General features: G+C 49.5%; 1 protein-coding gene across 2 annotated transcripts; it reads right to left on the minus strand.

Annotated features, from left to right (window-relative positions):
* Nucleotides 1-5,251: 5,251 nt before the first annotated feature.
* On the minus strand, nucleotides 5,252-21,345 carry HJURP (Holliday junction recognition protein). 2 transcript variants are annotated; one of them, XM_055586518.1, is made up of 9 exons: nucleotides 21,166-21,345; nucleotides 20,858-20,924; nucleotides 18,219-18,274; nucleotides 16,679-16,772; nucleotides 15,800-15,864; nucleotides 14,370-14,462; nucleotides 13,663-13,741; nucleotides 10,430-11,996; nucleotides 5,252-5,746 (listed from the first exon to the last, which is right to left on the minus strand). In XM_055586518.1, exons 1-8 carry the CDS (start codon nucleotides 21,259-21,261, stop codon nucleotides 10,453-10,455), a joined length of 2,094 nt encoding a protein of 697 aa, XP_055442493.1. In that variant the 5' UTR covers nucleotides 21,262-21,345; the 3' UTR covers nucleotides 5,252-5,746; nucleotides 10,430-10,452. The 2 variants fall into 2 exon arrangements, with proteins under 2 accessions (XP_055442493.1, XP_055442492.1); XM_055586517.1 differs by lacking the exon at nucleotides 5,252-5,746 and adding an exon at nucleotides 8,385-9,769.
* Between the last annotated feature and the right edge of the window lie 584 nt (nucleotides 21,346-21,929).

Consider the following 21,929-nt stretch of genomic DNA (forward strand, 5'->3'; position numbering starts at 1 on the left):
AGGGCGTGATCCTGTGCTTTGGCCTGTGTGCCCGGGGCCAGGCGAAGACGGTGCTGGGCATGCTCCATGACTTTGAAGAGAGGATCCAGGAGTCGGAGCAGTCCTGGCAGATCGGTGCCTGGCAGGTGAGGTGCCCTTGCTCCATCTTCAGCTCTCTGGAAGCCTCTTAGAATGGTGCTCTCAGCCCCCCAACCAAGGCTCTTCAGTTCAGTTCAGTTCAGTTGCCCAGTCATGTCCAATTCTTTGCGAGCTCATGGACTGCAATATGCAAGGCCTCTCTGTGCATCACCAACTCCCGGAGTTTACCTGATCATGTCCATTGAGTCGGTGATGCCATCCAACCATCTCATCCTCTGTCGTCCTCTTCTCCTCCTACCCTCAATCTTTCCCAGGATCAGGGTCTTTTCAAATAAGTCAGTTCTTCACATCAGGTGGCCAAAGTATTGGAGTTTCAGCTTCAGCATTAGTCCTTCCAATGAACACCCAGGACTGATCTCCTTTAGGATGGACTGGTTGGATCTCCTTGCAGTCCAGGGACTCTCAAGAGTCTTCTCCAACACCACAGTTCAAAAGCATCAATTCTTTGGCTTTTAGCTTTCTTTATAGTCCAACTCTCACATCCATACATGACTACTGAAGAAACCATAGCCTTGACTAAACAGACCTTTGTTGACAAAGTAATGTGTCTGCTTTTTAATATGCTGTCTAAGTTGGTCATAACTTTCCTTCCAAGGAGTAAGCGTCTTTTACTGCAATCACCATCTGCAGTGATTTTGGAGTCCCCCAAAATAATCTGCCTTCAATTCAGGAGACTCATGTTCGATCCCTGGATTGAGAAGATCCCCTGGAGAAGGAATGGCTACCCACTCTAGTATTCTTGCCTGGAGAATCCCATGGACAGAAGAGCCTGGTGGGTTACAGTCCATGGAGTCTCAGAGTCGGACATGATTTTCATTATCCTCACTGCCTCTATCAAAAGTTCACAATCCTTTCGTGTTTTATCAGCAACTTTCCTGGAGGCAGGGCTTCAGGGAAGAAAGTGACCGCCTACCCCCAAAGGGGATGAGAGGCCTTAATGAAGGAGCCACAAAGAGGAGAGGCCAGCACGGCCGGGGCCCCCATGGGTGCTGTTGCCTCTCCTGCTCCTGGGGGAGCAGACACCCCAAGCTCCTTCCCTGCCCTCCATTCCAGTACCTTCCTGTGGCCCAACCTCAGCAGAAGCCAGAGACCAGTGGCCTGGTTACTGCAGGGGATGGGGCAAGGGAGATCTGGGGACAGGGGATCTGGGGGGGTTGCAGTCAGACCCCAAACCCCAGGCTCCTGGAGGTGGTAGGTCCCGGCAGGGCTGCTGAGGGCACCCAGTGCTGGCCAATGGCTGAGGGGGCACTGGGGCTGCACCTGCACCCACGGGGCTTCTCAGTAAACGTGCCCAAGGTGTCACACGGGCCAGTAGGGCTTGGGTCCCTGGCAGCCCCCTGGGGCTCATCAGCCTGCCCTTCTTTGGCTTCCTGAGGCCTTTGGGGGGCTGCCCCCTAGCTTACTGATGGACTGCCAGCCCCCAGCCCCACCCCTCGTGTGGCCCCCCGGGGCCGCCTGCCGCCTCTCCTGCCATCCTGTCCTGTGTCCTCCAGGCCTGCGTGGCTACCATGTTTCAGTGCGTGCACTTCTGGGGCTGGAAGGCCCTGGAGAGCTCTGCAGACCACAGTGATGCCGCTGCCCCCAAGGAGATGACCGGTTTCCAGATGACCCTGTGCTCCATCCTGGTGAGGAAGCTGAGGCAGGGGCCAGCCCCAGGGGCTTGGAGCTTCATCCTGTGATCCTGCTAGACATGAGGTGTTGAGACCAGCTCTGTCCGACAGAAAGAGAATGTAAACCAAACACCCATCTTTAAGATTTATGTTGAAAAATGTGAAAAGAGGTGAAACCAAATTTAATAATAGATTTTATTTTACCCAGTAGTTCTAAATCATTGCCATTTCAACAGGCAATCAATAGTTATTAATGTAATAGTTTAGCTGTTTGGGATAACGTCTTCAGTATCCAGGAGGCACTTTACACTTAATTCAGACTAGCCTCATTGATTGGATGGAATCATCTAATCCATAGACTTGAGTTTGAGCAAACTCCAGGAGATAGTGAAGGGCAGGGAAGCCTGGTGCGCTGCAGTCCATGGGGTCCCAGGGAGTTGGACACAACTGAGCGACTGAACAACAGCAAGCCATGCTTCAGGTGCTCAAGGCCCATGTGTGGCCAATGGCTACCCTATCGGACAGTACAGGCTGTGGGCGAGTGTGATCTCTCTGTGATCAGACAGAAACCTGAAGGTCCTTAAGTTGCCTACCTGCTACTCTGCTGGGTAACTTTGAGATGAGCACTTGTCCTCTCTGGGCAAACCCTCTAGCATCAGATGGATGGGCATCTGTGAGCAGATGACCGCCATCTGTGAGTAGCCAATCTGCAGGATCTCTTTTTGCAGACTCAGAAAAAGCCTGCTGTTCTCTACAACTTCTTGCTAGAAACAATGACCTATGTTAAAAGCAACTTGTCATGGATCAGAATTGCTGCATGTAACTTGGCAGGTTAGCAGGCAGGTCTCCTGATGCAGGAGGGACCTTGAAGACCATCTGGTCAGACCCAGGTCTGGAGTGGGGACAGGTGTTGGGAGTCATGCTCGGGCAGAAGTCCCCAGTGTGCGCCATGGTGCTTCATACCTGCCCGATGTTGAACTAGACGTCTGGAACTAAACCCTTAACAGAAACTCTCATCAGGTGAAACCAAATCTCTCAGTTTAGTTCAGTTCAGTTGCTCAGTCATGTCCAACTCTTTGCGACCCCATGAATCACAGCACACCAAGCCTCCCTGTCCATCACCAACTCCCGGAGTTCACTCAGACTCACATCCATCGAGTCAGTGATGCCATCCAGCCATCTCATCCTCTGTCGTCCCCTTCTCCTCCTGCCCCCAATCCCTCCCAGCATCAGAGTCTTTTTTAATGCATCAACTCTTCGCATGAGGTGGCCAAAGTACTGGAGTTTCAGCTTTAGCATCATTCCTTCCAAAGAAATCCCAGAGCTGATCTCCTTCGAATGGACTGGTTGGATCTCCTTGCAGTCCAAATCTCTCGCCGACCTAATATTCATGTGATGGGCATTTCTGACTGTCATTTTAGGAATCGTTATGAAGCAGATGTCTTCGCATTACTTGAAAAAGCTGGATTTTCCAGCATTACGGAATTGTAAGTAGTGGAGCTTCAAGTGTGAGTCAAAAATAAGTCCACCCTGTTAATTTGGGAGCTTGGTGAAACTGCCGGAGGGGAGAGTCAGCTGACCCTGGTTGTATTTGGGATGGGAGGTAGGGGTGGCCAGGGCACAGAGAGGTGGATGAACCTGCAGGAGGCTTTCTAGGAAGACAGCTCTGATGGTTCCTTGTGCTTTCTGCCTGCTCTCCGTAGCAGCTGGGGCCTGGGGGTCATCTTCCTGTCCCTGTTGACGTGACGGAAGGCCCAAGGGATGGGAGATGTGTGTGGAGACACGACTGCAACTGCCATCTTCTGAATTCACGCTCGGGGGGGGGATGAAGTTCTAAGCCCCGTGAGCCCCTCGCCCTGCAGTGAGCTCTCATCAGCATGCACCACTCAGGGCGGGCGGAGGACGAGGGCCTGGCTGCAGGGTCCCCACCCTCCTCGTACACTCACTCTCAGCACTCCTGGAGCTACAGCTGGACTCAGATCCTGGAGTTTGGAGGGCAGCTCTGGAGACGCTCAACATCTTGGATACCTGCAATCAGCAGCAGCTTTTGGCTTCACCTGAAGGAATTCCCTAGATGGTCTAAGTGCAAAATGTACCTCCCTTTCTTCTGGGGGCAAACCCCACCACAGCACTGCAAACCACTGTTAATTCCATTTGTAAGAAAAAGTATTGTACTTAAATAATCAGTGCCCCTTTCTTTCCTCCCTTTGAAATAAACCTTCCTTGCTATTTGGGGAGCAGATTCCTGACTTCAAGGAGATGACACCCCAGAGCTGAGACAGTGGGGTGAAGGGAAATTTCAGTCCTAGCGGGGATTTCATTCCTGTGTCCCCTGAGTGTTTGTGTGTGTGTGTGTGTGTGTGTGTGTGCGGCCAGAGGATCTGGGTCCCCTTTGTGTCTTCACTGCATTTCAGTTCCTCCCACGTGGATGGTGTGTCCACTGCCAGGCTCTGTGCTGGGGTGGCCAGGGGAGCCCTGCTGCTGTCCAGCCCTGCTTCCAGGAGCCCCTCTCTTAAAGGGAAAGGAGACGTCTCCAGCGACCATGATGCACCCAGGGTGAGGGAGGGCGGCCTCCACTGGGGGCAGTGCCGGTGCCCGTCCACAGGGTGTCACTCGGGGGGGCCTCAGGGAGGAAGTGACACCACACCGTCCACCCTCGTCTCTTTCACATCAGGGTCCACTGGGCCAGGCTGGGAAGGGACCCAGCGAGGCCTGGAGCAGAACCCACGAAGGGCCAAAGGGAGGAATTACCTTCAAGTCCAAGAAACAGGCAAGGGGAGAAGGGCAGGGAAACTCTTCCTATACTCATGCTGCCAGCAGGACAGTCTCGGGTTGTCCCCAGAGCAGATGAAGGTGGGATTTCCAAACCAGTCCCCCTGTAACAGCCCAAGGCGGTCACCACCCTGGGCCCATGGGTGGGAGGATTGCAAAGCCGTCCAGAAAACCAACCTGCATTGGAGGCTTCCAGGCAGACTGGTCTCACACTCTTGGTCATGCCCAGGGAATAGACAGTGAAGTTATTTCCTGCCAAGTGATGAAGATGGTGGCTGCTGGAAGACTCAAGTCCCAGTGACACAGCCGGAAAGGAATGTGCCCTTCACTATAGGTCCTGGGGGAAGCCGTACGATTGCACAGTCAGGTCTCTGATCAATTCCATTCATGCCTGTGCAAAACATCTCCAGATGGTTTATAGACCTAAACTCAGAAAGCAAAAATTTAAGACAATATAGTCATTTTGATCCTGAGAGTAGAGTAGGATGTCTTTTAAAGTAATAAGAGAAACCAGTTAAAAATAAAGGATTAACTTTTCTAAGTTATCTTCTGGAACTTCTCTGGTGATTTAGTGATTAAAACTCCATGCTTCCACTGCAGGGAGCTCATGTTCTGTCCCTGGTTGGGGAACTAAGAGCCTCATGCCATGCAGTGCAAAAAAAAAAAAAAAAAAAATTTCTTGACTAAAAATGAAAATATAACATATCAACATAAAAGTTAAAATAAATTTATCTTCTGTATAATAAAATATCATAAAGTTAAGTAAGTCACAGTTGGAAGAAGTTACTTGCAATTGATATAAAACTAGGTTGGTTCATATAACCAGATTGGCAAACAGAATATACCCAAATCAGTAATACAGCAAATTAAAAAAACAGTGTCACAAGAGGATGCTTGAAAAGCCAGTAGGAGGCTGGTTTGGGAGGTGACTGGGCTTGAATGAGGTCCTGAGGGTGGGGCCCCCGTGATAAGATTGGTGCCCTTTATAAAAGACACTAGGTAGCTCCTTCTCTCTCCACATGACATGAGAAGGAAGCCGTCTGCAGGCCAGGAAGTGGGTCCTCCCAGAGCCCAACTGTGCTGGCTCCTGGATCTCAGCCTTCATCTCCAGAAGCAAAGTTCTGTTGTTTAAGGACCCGGTCTCTGGTGTTTTATTATGGCCGCAGGTGACGTTGCAGTGTAAAGATGTGGGCGGAAAGGGTACATCCATACAGGGAGAGCGTCACCTTGGGTAGGGGGATGGGAAGGAAAGATGTGCAACTTAATCTTTAATCAACTTAAAACACCTTTACACACAGCAACGTATTAGCAACCATTTACTCAGGATGTTGGTACATGGGTTTTGTCACTGTATTGTGAATATTTGCAAGATTTTATTTAAAAGTTGCTGCTGCTAAGTTGCTTCAGTCATGTCTGACTCTGTGCGACCCCATAGATGGCAGCCCACCAGGCTCCCCCGTCCCTGGGATTCTCCAGGCAAGAACACTGGAGTGGGTTGCCATTTCCTTCTCCAATGCATGAAAGTGAAAAGTAAAAGTGAAGTCGCTCAGTCGTGTCCGAATCTTAGCGACCCCATGGACTGCAGCCCACCAGGCTCCTCCGTCCATGGGATTTTCCAGGCAAGAGTACTGGAGTGGGGTGCCATTGCCTTCTCCTATTTAAAAGTTACTGTCCATTAAGTAAACTAAAAAGCTTTTGCACAACGAAGGAAACTATAAACAAGATGAAAAAACAACCTTCAGAATGGGAGAAAATATAGCAAACGAAACAACTGACGAAGGATTAATCTCCAGAATATACAAGCAGCTCCTTCAGCTCAAAACCAGGAAAACAACTCAATTAAAAAGTGGGCAGAGGACCTAATCAGACATTTCTCCTAAGAAGACCCATTGATGACTAATAAACACGTGAAAAGATGCTCAACATCACTTATTAGTAAAGAAATGCAAATCAAAACTACAATGAGGTATCACCACACTCAGGTCAGAATGGACATCATCAGAAAAATCCACAAACAATAAATGCTGGAGAAGGTGTGGAAAAATGGGAACCCTCCTGCACTGTTAGCAGAAATGCAACTTGATATAGCCTCTATGGAGAATAGTATGGAGACTGCTTAAAATACTAGGGATAAAACTATCATATGACACAACAATCCCACTACTGGGCGTATACCCTGGGAAACCTCACCTGAAAAGGACACGTGTACCCCAGTGTTCACTGCAGCGCTATTTACAATAGTGAGGACACGGAAGCAATGTAGATGTCCATTGACAGATGAATGGATAAAGAAGCTGTGGTACATACACACGATGGAATATTACTCAACTATAAAAAGGAATGCATTTGAGTCCGTTCTAATGAGGTGGATGAACCGAGAGCCTGTTATACAGTGTGAAGTCGGTCAAAAAGAGAAAGACAAATACCACATATTAACACATATATATGGAACCTATAAAGATGGTACTTGTGAACTTATCTGCAGGGCAGCAATGGAGATGCAAACACAGAGGAGAAACTTGTGGACACAAGAGGGGAAGGAGTGGGTGGGATGGATTGAGAGAGTATCATTGAAACACACACATTACCATAGATGGCCAGTGAAAATGTGTCATACGATGTGGGAGCTCAAATCCAACATTCTGTGATAACCTAGAGGGGGGTGGGATGGGGTGGGAGGTGGAAGGGAGGTTCAAGAGGGAGGGGCATACATACACCTGTGGCTGATTTCATGCTAAGCTAAGGCAGGAAACAGCACAGTGTTGTAAAGCAATGATCCGCCAATTAAAGATAAATAAATTTTAACCGTCTGTATCTTATGATGACCTAGATGAGAAACTGTCTTTACAACTGAAAAAAATCAAAACAAGAATTAAAACTTTTAAATGCTGGGATGTCTCTGGTGGTCCAGGGGCTAAGACTCTGCTCCTGATGCAGGGGGCTGGGGTCAGGGAGGTAGATCCTACGGACCACAACGAAGACTGAAGATCCCGCACACTGCAACTAAGAACAGGTGCAGCCAAATAAATACATAAGTATTTTTAAAAGGGATATTTGCATTTATTAAACTTTTTAAAGTGCTATGTCTATCGAAAAAGCAAACAAAATTAAAGGGTATACAAGTTAAAAAAAAGTCACTGTGATACTCTATTATAAACTCTATTATAAACAGCTCTAATGAAAATCATCAGCTGTCACAGGTGTTAAGTGGCTGCAGGTGTTTTGGGACATCACAGGACTGTTTACGTTTTCATCTAAAAATATTAAGCTGTTTGGAATTGCTTTTATGGGTGAGTTGACCGGTGATTCAATTTGCTACCTCCTAATATTGGAAGGTCTGATGCTGAAGCTAAAGCTCCGTTACTTTGGCCACCTGATGCAAAGAGCCGACTCAATGGAAAAGACCTTGATGCTGGAGAAAGATTGAAGGCAACAGAAGTGGGTGGCAGGGGATGAGATGGTTAGATAGCATCACCGACTCAATGGATATGAATTTGAGCGAACTCTGGGAGACAGTCTTCTGGCCTGGAGAATTCTATGGACTGTATAGTCCATGGGGTCGCAAAGAGCTGCACACCACTGAGCGACCTCCACTGGGAGACGGGGGAGGACAGGGAAGGCTGCTGTGCTGCAGCCCATGGGGTTGCAAAGAGGTGGGCATGACTTAGCGACTGAGTAACAATAACAAATATGGAAGATGCCAAGTCCTGCTGGCCTGAATTTAAAAGGCTAAGCAGCTGGACTTTCTTTCTAGGGCTTAAAACTAGGTTTCAGAAAAAACTTCTGAGGAAATAGGAAAGGTAAAGGAGGATTTCTGGTCACGTGTAAATTTAACAAAGAAAATATGAGAAAAATAGGCCTGTAAACGATAACATTAAAAACTTTATTTGAGCAACTTTATTCAAATAATTTCCAAAAATCCAGAGTCACGTCAATGGAACCAATTTCATTGAAATTTGCTTTGAAGGGCAGATAAGTAAAGCAAGTTCTCGGATTTTCTTGAGAATTAAAAAATACACAAAAATCAGTTAGTGCAGAGGGAATACTCCAAAATAACTTGGCAATAGATTTTCAGTTTTGGGTTTTTCTGACACGAAATCATTTGTCTCCTCCATCCTGAAAGATGTGTCATTCTTTCCTCTAGGGGGAAAAATTCAGTACAATTTCACTAGAAATCCCAGTGCCGGCCCCCCAAAGCTTAACTGTTATTTATTTGTGTTAGTCATTCAATCATGTCCAACTTTGCAAAACCATGGAACCCACCAGGCTCCTTTGCCCATGGGATTCTCCAAACAAGACTCCTGGAGTGGGTAGCCATTCTCTTTTCCAGGGGAAGATATATTTACTCCATTGAATATACATGAATATTTGAGTTATTATAAATACCCGAAGGAATGTAAAGGAACAATAGTAACAGTAGTTCCTCAAGCAGGCAGCGCAAACTGGCGGTTAAGACCATGGGCTTTCAATTAAAAAAAAAAAAAAGACTCATGGGGTTTCAAATCCTGGCCCAGCCATGCATGCCTGTACGGATTCAGGAGTTAACGCTACATTTCCTTGGGGACTTCCTTGGTGGCCCGGTGGCTAAGACTCCACACTCCCAATGCTGGGGACCCAGTTCAATCCCTGGTGGGGGCGCTAAGATTCCATGTGCCGCAAGTAAGTACTCTCATGCTGCAAATAAGACCCGGCACAGCTGGAACACACACACACAAGACCACATTTCCTTATTTATAAAAAGACGAACTAGCACCGCCCATTGGACAGAGCCTATCTAAACAAAGGGTTCAAGTGGGGCTTAAAGAAAGAAGGTGTAAAAAGGGATCAACACAGCCTGGTGCGTGGAGTTTGGGTTCACAGCTCAGGAAGATTTGGTCCTTTTCCTCAATAAATATATAATATTTAGCAGAGAATATTAAGTAGGGAGTCCCCTGGACTGCAAGGAGATCCAACCAGTCAATCGAAATCAGTCCTAAATATTCATTGGAAGGACTGATGCTGAAGTTGAAGCTCCAAGACTGGCCACCTGATGTGAAGAACTGACTCATGACCCTGAAAAGACCCTGATGCTGCGAAAGATCAAAGGTGGGAGGAGAAAGGGATGACAGAGGATGAGATAGTTGGATGGCATCACTGAGTCGATGGACATGAGTTTAAGCAAGCTCCAGGAATTGGTGATGGACAGGGAAACCTGGTGTGCTGCAGTCCATGTGGGTCAGAGTTGGTCGCGGCTGAGCAACTGAACTGAACTGAAAGAAGAAAAAAATACAGAAAATAGTTAAGCATGTTTGTATCGTAGTTCTGGAAGGAGCTGCCAAACCAAACCCAGTCAGATCCCATCAGCCTGCGGAGTGACGCGGCCTCAGATGCGTTGTCAGGAGCCCCACGTGTGATGCACTGAAATGCTCTCTGGGGAAGGTGGCGCCCACCTGAGGGAGTTTAGGAGCTCACAGCAGCCTGTCCACCCCCTCCTCAGCTTGTCTCTGGAGAAAATGGTGCAGACAGCATAAAGCTTCAGCTTAAGGGACCTGCACAAGCTAAACCGAGGCCGAGGTGGGGGCTCAGATGGGCTTCGATGTGGAGGGCAGGAGGCTGTGGGCTCTCTGCGGGCTGGCTCCTACTCTGTTCTCACAAAGCAGTGACAAGTGAGCACAGAGGCATCAACTCCCAGATCCGTTTCACGCCCAACAGTAATTTTCTGAGTGTGAGATAAAGAAGCTGGAAATGACAGTTTGCTGAGGACGGATAGCGTCTTAAGGGACACTTTTTAGAAATACCCGCAAAGTGCATTTCAGTGGGAGATGTGTAAAAATGCTGATGTTAGAGGAAGGAAAAGAATTTGGGAGAACATTTGGAAAATTAACACCTAAGAGTTGTCAAACACCCATATTCAGCAAAGGTAAACGCACCTTCTTCTCTTCCCATTTGGGCTTTAAGGGTCGACCTCCTCCCGGGGCCTTGGCATGGCTCTGCCCACAGGTGAGAAACTCCAGGGTCTGGCCCCCTCTCCGCACACCTGAGGGTCTGATAATCGGCATCGCTTTGCGGGGACCTGATGGCCCGACCCAGCAGCAAGAGCAATGTCTATGGATGGAGGGGCCCCAACTGTGTTGGAAGCCAGGGGGCTTTTTACGCTCTGCTGGGGTGAGGATGACAGGCTCGGGGGACCCCAACAGCCAGAGTCTGGGTTGAACTTCACTGAGAAGCCTTCTTTTTGATATCGAACTCCCGCACGTGCTTTATCTGAAGGCGCCTGTGTCTGCTGAGGCGACTTTTGGCAATACTGCCGATGAAGCTTGTCAAATTTTTCTTTAATATCATCGTAGCGATCCCTGGCAAAGACTAGAGGTTGTACCCTGGGTACTGAAATGGCTTTGCTGAGTGATACCGATTCCTGAAACTTTCCCGAATCACTTTCTGGATAAACAAGGTCAACAGTCCGCTCTGGGTGGCCCGCGCTGCAGGTGGGGTTGGTCTTTGAAAGTGAGAGGAAGGACTCACTCTTCGGCAGGCAGCTACCCACTCTGATGGATCTTCTGCCCAGGCCTTCAGAGGCCTCACTCAACCTCTTAGCTTTTGATTTGCAGAGAGGGCTGCTCAGCCTGTGGGCTTCTAAGCCTTGGGGGCTACCAGGGCTCGTGGGACCACCTCGGTACACATCCACAGCCGAGCCAGATGGGTAAGTCAGGCTGAGCTGCTTCCCAGGACTCAAGCAATACTCCTGATGAAGCTTGTCAAATTTGATCTCAATTTCCTTAAAACGACTCCCCGCCTGGCCCCGCAGGATTCTGGGCCTGGAAGCTACTTTTACAGGAGAAATCAACCACTTTAAGGTCACGAATCTGTTTTCCTGATCAAGAGGAGACACCGTTTTGGAGTCTAAGTAAGTCAATGATGAATGCTTCTGGGGCATTCCCTGAAGCTCCTTCCAAGGTGGAGTCAATGTATGGATCTGGGGTTTGTTTCCTTTGAGAAGAGCCCTTCCTGATTTTAAACCCGTCTTAGGCGCAGAAACATCGGGCAAGTTCCCACGATCTCTTAAGGTCCCTGCATCCTCCAGGGGCTCGGAGCAGGGTGGACGTCTCTCCTGGGGGCTCCGCCGAGAGCGCCCCCCTCCTCGGCAGCTCGTTCTGTTCATTCTGCCCTTACACGGGTGCCTCCGCCTGAAGCTCCAGTTCTGGCCGATGAGCGTCTTGGTGGAGATGATGCAGGAGGGCCTGGCGCCCAGCAGCCGGCTCATGGAGTGCAGCATGCCCGCGTACAGGTCGCTGAGCGTCGCATTGCACACATCCTCCGCCTCGGAGCAGGGGCTGCTTGAGAAGCTGCCTCCACCGGTCCCTTGTAAGGGGATGCCGTCGCCCCTCGGCATCATGGCCTGGCCTGCTGAGCAGGAGTGAGAGGCGTCACCCTCCTTGGGTGATGGAGGCGGCTGGAGTGGACCCCCAGGGCTGTCTTCAGAGACGTCCTTGCAGTATCCTGGAGAAATACACACACAAGGCAAAGCCGCATGACCATTTACAGCCGTCCACATGCAGAGATCAGTTTCCCTGGTGGCTCCCGTGACAAAGAATCTGCCTGCAATGCTGGAGACCCCAGGGTTTGAGCCTGGGGTCAGCAAGATCCTGTGGAGAAGGGCATGGCAACCCACTCCGGTATTCTAGCCTGGAGAATCTCATGGACAGAGGAGCCTGGCGGGCTATAGTCCATGGGGTCACAGAGAGTTGGCCACGACTGAGCGACTGACACTTTCACACACAGAGATCAGGGAAATGAAGGCTGGATCATGACCAGCATGGGTTTTTTAAAAAAGTTATTAGTTTTAACTGAGATATAATTCACATATAACATTATGTTAGTTTCAGGAGTCTAACATTGTGGTTTTTTTTTTAAAGCAATACAAAAAAAACAAAAGCAACAAAATTTCACAAATATTTGGGAATAGACTCTTCTCAGAAATTTTTTTTCTAGCTATCAAAACAATTCACTGTCCATTGACCTTCCTAAAAGGAGTCTTTCTTCCCTGTATGACAGTTTAGAAATGGTTTCCTTGTCAAAGACTAATTAGAAACCAGATAATAATGACCCCGCCTGCTGACAGGAGTGTGTGGGGAAGGGATTTGTTGTTGCTTAGTCACTCAGTCGTGCCTGCCTCTTTGTGGCCCCATGGACTGTAACCCACCAAAGTCCTCTATCCATGGGATTTCCCAGGCAAGAATACTGGCATGGGTAGCCATTTCCTTCTCCAGGGCATCTTCCCAACCCAGGGACTGAACCCACATCTCCTGCATCAGTGGGCAGATTCTTTACAGCTGAGTCAGTGGGGAAGCTGGAGAAAGACACAGGCCTCCTGAATACAGCTCTTCGCACAGCTTTGACTTTTGCATCATGTTAAATGTTTTATATAATAAAAAAGTAAAATCAAACCAACAAAGATGAGGATGACTCTAAAGATGAACATAGGAGGGAAAAATGACCCTATCTCTCTGTCAAACTGACAACCATCAGAAGAGAAAATAGAATCCAAATAACCCTGAACATGGTCCCCCTGTGGGACAAGGTCCGAGGATAAAAATGCTGCTTGGAGATCCAGAACCTTCTTCGGCTCATTGTCGAGCAGAGTCGATACCAGGTGCTGTGATTCTGAAGCTACTTGGTGCTTTGTGACCAACCAAATGAGCCCACTGTCAGGGAGGAGGGAGGCCGCTCTGGAGTCAGGGTGGGGGATGAAGGGCTCAGAACCCCTGGGGACAGGTCAGAGCATCCAAAGCCAGAGTGGAAGGGGCTCCTCCAGGCTGAACGTGAGATGAAAATGGACAATAGATTCCAATATGTGAATTAAAAAAAAGTCCATGAGTTCTTACTGATTCTGGAAAAGTTAGAAGAAGGAAAAGCATGTTGGGAAGAATAAAGTAAGGGGAAAAAAGGAAACAGAAGGGACAGAGTTCAGCCTGTTTTATAGAAGAATGCCAACAAAGGGGACTTCCTTTCTTAGTAATAATGCACCTATGATGCCCACGTGTCTCTGATAGTTCACGGTGATGAAACATGCCCAGCAAACACGGGGGTGGGGTGGGGGGTGGTGCCCAGCTAAGGCGCTGTCAAGCTACTGAAAGTGAATGGTCTGCTTCTATGTCGCACTTACCCTGGGCAGGTCTGGCGGGCGAGGCCAATGATGGGGCCAGGGTCACATGGGTGTCCTTTCCCTCTCCGTAACCAGCATACTGAAACCAAAGCAAATGACTTTAACAAAAAGAAAACAGAAAAGTCGCTCAGTCGTGTCTGATTCTTTGCGATCCCACAGACTGTAGCCTACCAGGCTCCTCTGTCCATGGGATATTTCCAGGCAAGAGTACTGGAGTGGGTTGCCATTTCCTTCTCCAGGGGATCTTCCTGACCCAGGGATCGAACCCAGCTCTCCCGCATTGGAGGCAGATGCTTTACCGTCTGAGCTACCAGGGAAGCCAAAGCAAATGACTTTAACAAAGGCTTTGCTAAGTGTCAGCTCTGGCCGCCCCATCCCCCAGTATCAAGCCCACAGGAACTGCTCCCCAACCACAGACGGAGCATGACCGAACCGGGATGAATTGTGCAGCTTCAAAACCTTCTGCCCAAGGGCTGGGGCCCTAGTGGACCCTGTAAGCAGCCCAGAACATGGCGGGCAGTCGATTCCGCTGCCTGAGGGGACCCGGAGTGTCTACTCAGGAAGAGCAGGCATCGGGGAGGCTGTGAACCAAAGAGTTTGGAAACTGAGATGGTCTTTACAGGCTCTGGAGTAAACCAGACATAATCACACCTCACTGGGTCTCTAGCCTACAGTTTGCTCTGAGGACACACTCAGGGACACATTACCTCCAAACACCCTTCATCCTGCAGTAGGATATCCACTTGCGTCAAGTACTTCCTTCTCAGCTCATTTTTCGAAGGGCTCCAGGGCACTGCAGGCTGACACCGAGACAGAAGTCAGTATCTGTGAGCGCGGTTGGGCATGGCTGAGCTCTGGGGCTCGGGAACACACTGCCACAGTCAGCAATGCATATGTGTTTACACGCAGTTCCTCAAAGTCACTTCTGCACTTCCCGCTGTTAGCAGTAGAGTGTTCCAGCCCCTCTGAAAATCTACCTGACCTGGGATCCAGCTTTAGGGAATTTACCCAGAGGGACCAATTCAAAAGGAAATAGAAAAACAAAACATACCAGTTTGGAGAAGTTTTTGACAATATGACTAGCATCAGAAAAAAAAAAAGAATCGATAATCTTAGGTGAGTTTTGGACACAACTGCTAGGGCCAATCCCAGCTGCTGCGTCTACCAGACAAGAAGTTCAGTGGCTTCCCCGCAGGCCAGTGGTTAAGACTCTGTGCTTCCACTGCACAGGGTATGGGTTCGATTCCTGGTCAGGGAACTAAGATCCCATGTGCCGCATCCAAAATATAAAATCAGAAAGGAAAAAAACAACAACAAAAGAAGTTCACTGTCCTACTCAAGGGACAGGGACAGTGGCCTCTCCTGCCCCTCACCTGCTGTGCATTGGAAATAGGAGGCCTCGGTCTCTGCTGTGCACCGGGGGTGGGGGTGGGGGTGAGGAGTCAGGGCCAGGGCTGCAGCTGGTGTGGGGGGAACATTAACACCCCAGGGAAAGGCTGGCACCTCGACTGCCTACTCCCCTTCACTACCACTCCGACAAAATACCTCCAAAAGCAGCCCTCTCCTCACCCAGGGCCACCCCCCGATTCTAGTTAGACACGACAGGTCACACCTGGGTACATGGGAAACCTCTACAAAAGGAGTGAGTTTAGAGGAAAACCACACGCCAGCTGTTCTAGCATCTGACATGGGGGGCAGGTCAGAGACTTGGGTGGATTCTGTCCCGTGCATCTCGTCCAACCCGAGGGCTGACCCGGAAACACTTCCCAGAGCACCTCCCCTGTGACAGCATCTCTACAGGGTACGACCGACCTAGAACCCAACTCTCCACACGGCGAGGTTTGTCCAGGCCAAAGGCGCACTGGGAACCACAGCTGGGGTTGTTCTGTGTGCAGAGCAGCACTCAACATTGACAAGGCCCGGTAAGATAGACTCGATCCCGGGCCGTAAGTGCTAACCTGCGAAGGGGCAACTTGCTGCCTTAGGGGATCTGAATGGGGGGCGCTGAGACTTGAGGGGTGGCGTTAGCAAAGAGTGAGCCTCAGAAGCGGGCCTGGAGGAACATGCCGGTCACGAGAATGTTCACCTGTCCCCAAGCCCCAACTCCGTCCCTTCATTAACCAAAGACAGGGCTCACCATTAAGTTCCCAGCAATCACTTCTTCCTGGAAGAAAGGTGTATCAGCATCACTGCTTTTTGAATCTAGAAGCAAAAGAGGAAATTTCCATCAGAATGTCTTAAGAAAGCATGTATATTTTCTCCTAAGGATAGTTTTGGCATTACTTGAGTATATACTGCTGTGAAAACTCCTGTTGCTTCAAGCGGTCCCTTGTAACAGGGACGCAGTCATCTGTGGCCACACAGGGAAGCCATCAGAACAGGAATATGCTCCGAGTCAGGGACACCAGGGAAAGCAGCTTTTTGTAAAACCTCTGCTCTTTCGATGGCCTCTCATCCTGAAAGCTGAGTGCCTGTAGGCCAGCACCGTCTAATAGAACTTTCTGCAATGATGGAAAAGTCCCCCCCGCTGTCCAGTATGGCAGCCGAGAGCCACACGTGGCGGCTGAACACTTGGAATATGGCTAGTGAGTCTGGGAACTGCATTTTAAATTTGACTTCATTTTAAATGAATTCGAATAGTCATGGGTGGCTAGTGGTTACCACACTGGACAGTTCAGCTCAAGAACCTAATTATTTTAAGGATCCCAGGGAATTCACGGACCTAAGGCTTTACGGAGTTGAAATCTGGATTAATACTGGTAAACCAATGACACCCATGAGCAAACATCTCCGGAGTCTTTCTGTGTCCAGCAGCATGATGGAACTGTGAGTAAGATGGCTCCCTAGATGAGTTGAAAAGGAACCACAAGGGACTTTTCAAAGGTTTTAGTTTTTCAAATAGACTTGGAGAAAGTCATAGTGAGGAGCCTAGACTTGGAGGTGGAGGCAGACAGAGACACATCCCCCCATCAGCCCCCACACCCCAATACAGCTTTCCAGCACCAGGACCACTCACCGTCGGCTGGTGTGTCAGAAGAGGGAAGCTCGAGATCTCCGGCTGGGACTTGCACGGACCCATCTGTCCTGCCATCCATCTTCACCGGAGAGCCCTTGATAAGATAAGCTTGGTTCAGACATAATGTATTTCAAATCAACCGTCAAGTAAAATACCTCCGATCCCCACCTTTAGTGTATGAGAGAAAAGGCAGTTTTCCGGGGGCTTCTCTTCTAGAACATTCCAGCATCTAAGGCCTCAAGACTCCTAGCAGATAGTTGAGCTTCCCCTTGGAGAAGGAACAGAGCTGTCTTCCTCTGGTGGTGCCCAGGGCTGCTGTCTCAGAAACCACTTGGATGGTGACTGATGGGAGCAGGAAAGTGAGAGTGACCAGGTCCAGCTCGGCCCTGGCAAGGCGGTGAGCTCAGGGCCCAAACCAAACAGGACAGTACGGTCCCCAAACCCTCAGGTAGAAGCTGGGAATTCCAGAGGCCCCTGGGGGACTTTCTGTGACTTTTAATCTTAACAGTGGCTTGACCATGTTGTGAGACCTACAATTCATTTAAAAGCTTCAGTGTGTGGTGGGACCATGGCGTATGGAGCCACCTTCCAGCTGAGCTCCAGCTACAGGGCGGTCAGCTGCCCTGACCAGGACTCAGCCTGCGGGGTGGTCAGCAGGCCAGTTCCAAGGAGGTTGTACACTCCCCACACGCCCCCGAGAGCCTGATCTGCCCACCAGCCTTGGTAGTTGTATTGCGTTGCATTAGTCGCTCAGTTGTGTCCAACTCATTGTGAGCCCATGGACTGTAGCCCGCCAGACTTCTGTCCATGGGATTCTCCAGGCAAGAATACTGGAGTGGATTGCCATTCCCTTCTCCAAGCCTTGCTAGTAACCATAACTAATGCCATGGAGGGGCTCTCGTTAGGGAAATTTGAGAATTCAAGATGCCGGATTGGCTAAAATCTTTTAGGCCGCCTAGCCTTGCAAGGGCAGGAGTAAGAACATGGCGAGGCCTGTCCCTTTAAGGGCGGCCCTGGGGCATCACCTCCTGGATGTCTGTGAACCCCGCCTGGGGAGGTCACCGCCTTTGCCTCGGGAGAGGTGGGGCCTGATGGCGTTTCCGGAGCTGTCCCGTGTCTGGAAGCATCACAGTTGCAGCAGAAGACACGCGTCTCAGTAAATCCTTACACACAAGAAATCAGGGCGGTTAACAGGAGAAAGGGGCTTCCGTGGTGGCTCAGACCCTAAACGAGTCTGCCTGCGATGCAGGAAACTCCAGTTCAGTTCCTGGTTTGGGAAGTCGCCCTGGAGAAGGGATAGGCTACCCACTCCAGTATTCTTGCCTGGAGAATCCCCATGGATGGAGGAGCCTGGCGGGCTACAGTCCACAGGGTTGCAAAGAGTTGGACACAAGTGAGAGACTGAAAACACAAGGTGGGGAAACCATGGAACAACACACCCCGTGGGCCCTGGGTGCAGCTCCAGCTCATCTCCACCTTTATTCACATCAACCTTCCTCTCCAGCAAGGCATGCTGGCAATAAAACTTGACATTAAATACCTGCATGTATCCTGTGCTTCTTCTTTCCACTAGTCCTCCACCCCAAATTCGCAATCCTTAAAAAAACAAATAGTAATTACCATTTAAGTCATCATGAACACTGAGCTTCAGCTTAATTTGTACTCAAAGAAAACCTAACGGACAGGCAAAGGAAAGATCTAATAAGACCAAGATCCAACCAAGCCACGTTACTGACATTCTCTTGTTTCTCATCTTCGTGAGGTTGAAAGTCTCAAAGAGGAAAATCTCATCTCTATGAGATTTCAAAAATCCACACCAGACAAATTTATCACAAATGAAAACCTCTCCTGCCTCTAGGGAGCAGCTCATTGAACCCAGGATTAAGCCAGAAATGAAACAGAAACAAGGAACATATGTATGCCAAGCGCTATCCTCAGAACACATGTATTGAGAGCAATCTATATACTACACAGAGAGATACTGAAGGCATTTTTCAAGGGCAAACTTTCTACTCCATGGACAGAATAAGTGCTTTCTTGGGGCGACCTACACATTGTAGAACCAGTCATAGGCACAGGAGTAAATGCTGAGTTTTGGAGCCCTGCACTCACTAGCCAGCAGAATCTGGGCAAGATACTCCCCAAACCTCCACTGGCTCCTAGGTAAATTCAAATTAATAAAGAATGGATCATTGAGTTGCGAGGCTTGAGATGGTTGTTGATAACAGCAGCAAAAATTCACTTGGTGCTTACTGTTCCAGGCTCTAGTCTAAATCTTCTCCAAGTACACCCCATTCAGCATTCACAACTCACAGACACATGCCTTGTATGCTACTCCTAATTCCTTTGGATAGACACTCACCAGGTTCACTGTATAGATGGAGACAGAGGCAAGGAGAAAGTGAAATAACCAGCCCAGGCTATTTGTCCGCATGGTGTGGCCCGGCTGGGAACCCGGGGGCAGTGACTCTCTACTATGCCTTTTGGCTTTTCCAGAACAGAGTGACCCCTGGCAGAGATGCTTGGACTCAAATCAAATCTTTGCTACTTTGGCTGAGTGACACGGGCAAGTTCCTTGATTTCTCTCTGCTGGACTCTCTTCTATGAAACAATGATCCTAACAGTGCCTACCCAGCAGGGTTGTTGAGAATCAAAAACCTGTGACTGTTAGAAGCCTACCCTACTGTGTAGATTGGAACTTGCTTTAAATTACAGGAATTCGCCCTGCAAGGGTGGTCAGCTAGCACGTAGTCAGGAAGACCACTCCCTGAGTACCTCTTCAGGGAAAGTTACAGGTCAGGGGACCTGTGCTCCCATCAGCAAGAAGGTTGTAGGAACAAAGAACCACGGAATCCACATTTAGCATCACTGTCAGTGAATCTGTACAAGCTCTCCAGGAGGTCTTCCACATGCTAAAGTGCTTCCTGCTTTGGCTACCGTTCTTGTTCTTATCTAACTGGAGTCCGAAATGAGTTTTCACTGGTGAAACTAGTGATGCTTAAGATTCGTGGATTGACCAAAATATTTCAGACACTGCCCATCCTTCCATAAACAAGTCAAGAGAACACACTAAAGCCTATTGATAGCACACTTAGGGATGATTTCTACATACTCCTGTGTCCAGCCTTAAGGTTAGACACAGGCCAGATGAACAAAAAAACTTACCGTTGGAATACATTAGCTTCCGTCTATAAAAACTTTTCACTTAGGGTGTGGCTGGTCCAGCTAAGAAAGCAGAGCCAGGATTCCACTTCATTAGGAACTGATTTGTGTCTGTCTGTCCAGTATACAGCAGAACTGGGTCTGAGATTTGCTTTCATTAGTAGGTAAAATTGAGTCAGTAATAAGGCTGAAGGGCTTCCTGGGTGGCTCAGTGGTAATGAATCTGCCCGCAATGCAGGCAACACAGGAGACATGGGTTCAATCCCTGGGTCGGGAAGATCCCCTGGAGGATGGCATGGCAACCCACTCCAGTATTCTTGCCTGGAGAATCCCATGGACAAAGCAACCTGGCGGGCTACAGTCCACAGGGTTTCAAAGAGTCAGACATGGCTGAAGCGACTCAGCACGCATGCACAAGGCTGAATGATAGACACTGACCTCACCCAGTGCAAATTTACCCAAAAGAATCCATGATTTAAGTCTGTTTGCAACATCAAGCATTAAACAGGATGGCTCCTTCTCCTTGGATGCAGGTCAAATTCCAAAGTACTCAGAACCTCAAGTTAAACAGGTCAAATAGCAGTCAATAGAGTGCTCACTAGTGCCAGGCTCCATCTCCTGTAAATGCCACAATATCTAGCCAAGCAGTTGTTACTGCCACTATCTTTCCACTTTACAGATGAAGAAACCAACTCACAACCTGGCTAAAGCAATAGCCCAGGCTGAGATGGCCATTAAATGACCCGCCGGGATGCTAAACCCAGACAAGGGCATTCTTAACCAGGATGCATCTATATGTCATCGGAATTCTGTCTTCATAAATAACTATTGGAAATAAGTAATTTAAGTGATTGATAGGTTCAAGGGAACTAGAGATGTATTAATGCTTATTAGGTGAACAGGTTTATTTTCAAAAGAGCAGGGACAGCATTCCAAACTCTATTAAGACACTATTCCAGTTACACACTTAACCATAAATAATTCAGAAAGGCTGGGGGTGGGGGTGCTGATTCGTACCCTGGGGCGTCTGGTAGGTCAGCGTAGACATCTGAATCACCGGGCCGTCCTCGAAGGGCTGGTTGTACTGCGGAAGAGGAAGAAGGGGCATCCCATTATATCGGAGGGCGGAGAGGAACCCCTGACCCGGGCTGAGAAGGCGCCAGCGCGAGGCTGTAAGTCTATGGAGCCCCGAAGCACCCCCCCCCCAACCCCCACCCCAACCCCTCGGTCCCCCACCCCGACCAGTCCCTCTGCCCCACGGTCCCTGCCTCCACCTCCCACCCCTCCTCCTTCCCCCTCCATCCCGCCAGCGGGAGGGGCCGCACCTTCTCAATCAGCTGCTGCATGCGCCTCTGGAAGCGGCAGCGGCTGTCCCGGAGCTTCCGCAGCAGCTCGTCCTCCGCCAGGACCTCGCCCTCCATGGCGCGCAGACCAGAGCCCCACCCCAGCAGGAAGCAGAACAAGGAACATCGGCCCGCGTAGCGATTCAAATAGCCCTTCCGACACGCCCCTCAAGTCTCCCATTGGCTGTCTCTTGAAAGACCGACCTCTGATTGGGCCTTTCAAACAGGGGCGTCTCTCCCTCCGGCCAATCCGTGCCCTCGTTTCCGACCGCGCCCTGCCCGGGGAGAGCCCCGGGAGCGGTTAGGAGAGGAGGAGGGGTTGGGGGTGTGGGAAGCGGTCTGCAGCGGCTCTCTGGGAGTTTGGTGGCCTGGTGTTACCTGGGCGAGTCCTCTGCCTGTTCATCAGTATAGAGCCAGACGAGTAAGATTTCCCCCGTCGTGCACCGCCGATGTCCAAGCGACTTGCTCTGGGACTCGCCGCCTGTTGCGGGGGACCAGCCCTTCACCTGAACGTGGCCATGGACCCTGCCGGGTGGGCCGGCTTCCTCGTCCCTCCCGCCTCGGGTCCTCGTTAACGAGAGCTGAAAAAGACATCACGGGATTACAAACACGCAAGGAGGCAGGAGAGTGGACATGCCTTTAGAAAATAAACGTCCCATGATCCAGGAAACTCTCATACGGTATTTTTATTAACCCCTGGCACATAGTTTTCGTACATGGTTTTTATTGCATACTCGACTCCATTG

The sequence above is a fragment of the Bubalus kerabau genome, chromosome 6 (genome assembly GCF_029407905.1).
Source record: "Bubalus kerabau isolate K-KA32 ecotype Philippines breed swamp buffalo chromosome 6, PCC_UOA_SB_1v2, whole genome shotgun sequence".
Classification (NCBI taxonomy): Eukaryota; Metazoa; Chordata; class Mammalia; order Artiodactyla; family Bovidae; genus Bubalus; species Bubalus kerabau.